Source organism: Protobothrops mucrosquamatus, unplaced genomic scaffold, assembly GCF_001527695.2.
Source record: "Protobothrops mucrosquamatus isolate PMUCROS unplaced genomic scaffold, P.Mucros_1.0 scaffold5066, whole genome shotgun sequence".
NCBI classification, from domain to species: domain Eukaryota; kingdom Metazoa; phylum Chordata; class Lepidosauria; order Squamata; family Viperidae; genus Protobothrops; species Protobothrops mucrosquamatus.
In genome coordinates, this window is record NW_015390943.1 from 1 (window position 1) to 4682 (window position 4682).

General features: G+C 36.0%; 1 protein-coding gene across 1 annotated transcript in view; it reads right to left on the bottom strand.

Annotated features, from left to right (window-relative positions):
* Nucleotides 1–1285: 1285 nt before the first annotated feature.
* LOC107299525 (phospholipase B1, membrane-associated-like) overlaps nucleotides 1286–4682 on the bottom strand; it is a gene marked incomplete at its 3' end in the record, with an annotated part of 29767 nt that continues 26370 nt past the window's right edge. Inside the window, exons 12-16 of the mRNA XM_015828886.1 lie at nucleotides 4499–4607; nucleotides 3534–3699; nucleotides 2640–2755; nucleotides 1914–1965; nucleotides 1286–1366 (exon numbers count right to left, since the gene is read on the bottom strand). Of these exons, the coding sequence (XP_015684372.1) occupies nucleotides 1286–1366; nucleotides 1914–1965; nucleotides 2640–2755; nucleotides 3534–3699; nucleotides 4499–4607 (524 nt within the window). The remainder of the gene's footprint in view (nucleotides 1367–1913; nucleotides 1966–2639; nucleotides 2756–3533; nucleotides 3700–4498; nucleotides 4608–4682) is intronic.

Consider the following 4682-nt stretch of genomic DNA (forward strand, 5'->3'; position numbering starts at 1 on the left):
TTATTGACAGTTGCAGTGGCCCAGGGTCTGTGTGTCATCTTTTGTGACCCTCTGACAAGCAAAGTCAATGGGGAAGCCGGATTCACTTAACAGCCATGTTACTAACTTAACAACTGCAGTGATTGATTTAACAACTGTGGTCGTAAAATGGGTCAAAACTCACTTAACAAATGTCTCACTTAGCAACAGAAATTTTGGGCCCTATTGTGGTCATAAGTCGAGGACTACCTGTAGGCCTCTCAAGCATTTAAGTGTTAAATTTGCCCATCCAAAATTTTTGAAAGAAAAGTTATAAGGACTTTCAACAGAATATCTTCCATGAGAGGGCACCTGATTGTACAGATTCTGGAGAGGGGGGGGGCGTAACTATATTCAGTTTAGCAGGGTTAAAATGTTGTTTTAAATCTTCAAAGAATGACAGGGAATGGAAAGAGTAAATCACTTAAACTAATTTCTGCTCAGTCCTCAAAGGTTAGAACTGTTACTAGTTTTGTAAGGTCAGAGACTTCAGTTTACAGAACAGCTCAGATATACCAACTTGGCAGTTCTTAAATAAAAGAAAAAATGAGTCAAAGGGTGGGCAATATATTTTTTTTAACTGAATTCAACCAGCATATTTTTAGAGATTAGCTGTCTACATTTTTTTTAAAAAAAGGCTCAGTTTGTATATTTGTAAACCAAAATACATTTATTATATTTCCCAACAAGGAAACAGATACTATAAAGTCATTGTTGAAACTTTCCAAAGTTTAAAGAAGAAAATGTCAGTTATTCTCTTTTCATAATGGTAAATGAATACCAGTGTCAGAAACATTGGCTTGATACCAAGAGCTATATTATGCAAATTCTGAAAATCTATGAGATTCCCTAATTTTCTTTTCTTGTTCTAGTATTTCTGGAACTAATTTTCTTACTGTGCAGATCTGGCACTTTTGAAGCATCAAATTAGCCCAAGAGAGTTACAGAGTGAAGAGAGAGCATATCAGTTAATTGCCATGGTTTATTGAAAATTACAATCAAACCATGTCCAGAACAAAGTAGGGGGGGGAAGTGATCACCTTTCAGTTTACACCTGAAGCTTTGTTCTCACCCAGAAAAATACTTCAGATTACATAATAAATTTTCTCTCTGGTATTAATATACAAATATTGTCACAACTTCCAATTGAGCTCTATAGTTGTCAATAGGTTTCAGTTATAGAATGTTGTCTTTTCTAGTACAAAGTTGCAATGTTAATAATTCCCCATAACTAAAATATTGGCTTAGAAACATTCCAAAAACTTACAATATCTTTGCAATAGTTGCAGAGATCTTGGATTCCAATGAATATTGTTATGACCTTCCAGACAGTGTCGAATTTGACTTTCTGAATGAAGAGAATAATACAGTATATCATTTCTGGTTTATCCATGCAAATATAAGGATATCATCCTACACTTTTAAAAAGCAATGTATTATGATTCTGAATAAATTGCAAAACTTATGATTTTGATTGTTCACCAAATTTTGGGCTGCTTGCTAAGCATAAAAATTCACGACTTCATGAGAGAGAAATACTATCTCTTTCATGTACTTTTAATATGTATAATTTGAATCCTAATCTATTTCTTTGTAGCAGTATCTTTAGGTAGCCTTATTGAATTTTTTTATTTTTTTATTTTTAATTTTCAGAAAGGCAGGATAGATTGTGAGAGTTCTTTCACGTGTATACCCCAGGTGAATGCCAGGTAAGGAGCACCTGATAGGTGGATGTAGAAGAGTCTACCAAGCTAAAAACTTAAATAGAAAGTGGAACCAGATATGAAAAGCCAGAAAGTTAATGGGAATATTTGATACTCCGCTTTCCACCATATGGGCTTAGCCATTGTGCAACAGTAACAAATCAATGAGTTCCTTGAATGTTGCCAACCTACCAAATCATTTTTCATGATTTTTACAAGATGCTTTACTTGATCTGGTAGATCCCTAGGGAAAAAAATAAGAAAAAAAATGAATCAAGATGATAGAGAACCAATGCTTGAAAACTTATCTAAAATGACAACTCTTTTAAAAAGCAACAGTAAAAGCAGAAATATGTACACAACTGTGGCTCCCCCCCAATAAAGCATTGTGAAAAGACTAGGATAATTGCACAATACAAGTATTGTCTGGAAATCCCCCGGGGAACACTTTTAATATAGTACCATCCTATATTGCTTTTGTTTACAATGGGATAAGCAAAATAATACTCAGAACAAGGAGTGATTCATCAGCAAAAATGGTTGATAACTGATGTCTAACAGCCAGGAGCTTCAGAATCTGTCCAACCAGTACTGCCTCTGTGAATATTTGAGCAAGCTTCTGTTAGATTCAAGGTAAAGTGCAAAGTCAGGTGGCATTTTGCTTTCAGTTGTGCATAAAATTTAATAGTATTAGAAATTACTGTGTTTTGGGAAGGAAGGAAGGAAGGAAGGAAGGAAGGAAGGAAGGAAGGAAGGAAGGAAGGAAGGAAGGAAGGAAGGAAGCACAGCTTGAAAGTTTAACAAATAGTCAATTCGTTCAGTGAGGATGCCACCTGATTCTTGAATTATTACAGCTACTGACTGAAGCTATTATACAGAAGCATCTTAATAGTGATGAAAAATGGAAGAGGAGCTAACCCTTTGCACTTTTTAGGAAGTCTTAGAATCTGAAGTGAGTTGTTGATCTGTTCCTTGATTTGTTCTGTTTCATAGATTTCCCATACATAAGGATGTCCTGATATTTCCTGAAACAGCTTCAGTGGAGATAAATAGTTAACTTTGATAAGATAATTCTTATATGTCTACTGGGTGAAAATCTAGGAAATATATTCATCTTTTTTATCTTTACTGGATAACCTAGAGTGCAAATAACTTCTAGCAAAAATATTTAAGAGTTCATGGACACTGTAATAATATCAGTGAACATAATGGTAGCTTATGAAAAAAGGGGAAAGAGGGAACACTTATTTTTCTTCATACTGCATCCAGTTTTGGTCACCACAATGTAAAAAAAATGTTGAGACTCTAGAAAGAGTACAGAGAAGAGCAACACAGATGACAGGGGACTGGAGGCCAAAGCATATAAGGAAAGGCTGCTGGAATTGGGTATGTCTAGTTTAATGAAGAGAAGGAAGAGGGGGGACATGATAGCAGTGTTCCAATATCTCAGGGGCTGCCACAAAGAAGAGGGAGTCAAGCTATTTTCCAAGGCGCCTGAAGACAGGACAAGAAGCAACGGATGGAAACTAATCAAGGAGAGAAGCAACCTAGAACTAAGGAGAAACTTCCTGAGAGTTAGAACAATTAACCAGTGGAACAACCTGCCTCCAGAAGTGGTGAATGCTCCAACACTGGAAGTTTTTAAGAAGAGACTGGACAGCAATTTGTCTGAAATGGTATAGGGTTTCCTGCCTGAGCAGGGAGTTGGACTAGATGACCTCCAAGGTCCCTTCCAACTTTATTATTATTATTATTATTTCTTTCTCAAGTGAATACATATTAGGGAAGTCAAGAGATGTCCAGGAAACAAACCTTTGCATTATAATTCCAAGATAAAAGTGTTAGATAATATTGATGTGCTATTCCTTTTATTTTTTTTTGTGCTGTCCCAAGACAATTTCCATCTCGAAGTGGATCAACAGCACCCAAAACTGAAGGGACATGAAGCAGAATTTTCTGCAAACACCTCTCACCATCCCTAGCATTAAGAATACAATAGTAAAAATTTTAATAAAAAATAATTTTCTGACATTTCACGACATTTTTAGTCTGTCACTTTGGCTACTTCACCTTGCGTAGGTGAAGTAATCTTGCAAAGATGAGTGATCAGCCAACAGAGAGCCACAAGGAGTATGACCTATTTTTTCTTACAAGAAAGCTGATCAAGATAAACAGATCGCTGATTTTCTATCATTAGATGCAGGAACACCACATTCTGTTCTTGTCTGATCAACAGAGAAATCAATGAGGAAATAAGCAACCTTAAGCAGAATTACTGGAAACAAAAATGAGTATGACTGCTCTCCAAGACCTACCAGCCTATCTAAACAGTGCTAGAATAAAAACCATAAATTAGCAAGCAGAAGCATGGAACAGAAAGTGCCTTATTCCCAGCAATTCTCTCAGGAACACTGGGAGAGAAGAAAGCAAATGTCATGTATACACGTAGTACATGGATTTGTATGTCAACAATGCAGCATAATGGATAAATAAAAAATCAATAAATATGCAGTCTCAAAGTTTAATTCAGCCCCTGGGCCACAGAGGTTGCCAATTTCTGGGCTAATGAAATAGCCATCCATGTTAGAACTGCCTAGATTGTATCAAGAACACCATGAGCTATTTGCTGTTCTGGAAAATTTGCTGCTGGAAAACTGCTGGGCCAGAATGCTTAAATCATGTGATCCTGAACAAGATATAAACATTCTAGAATGCATCATTTTGCAAATTTTGTGGGTGCATGTGTGTACAATTTTTTTTTTAAAAAAAAAACATACCTAGCCTGTGCTCCTGGAACTGCCTGATTGAGAAACGCATTTGCCTCAATAAATTCACCAATACCAATTGAATAACCTGTGAGGTTAGCATTGAATTCACGAAGGATATCTGAAAGAAATGGCAAATCATGGAAGAAAGAAATTCCAAGGACCTCTTTAGAGGAAAATTTACTCAACAGTTACT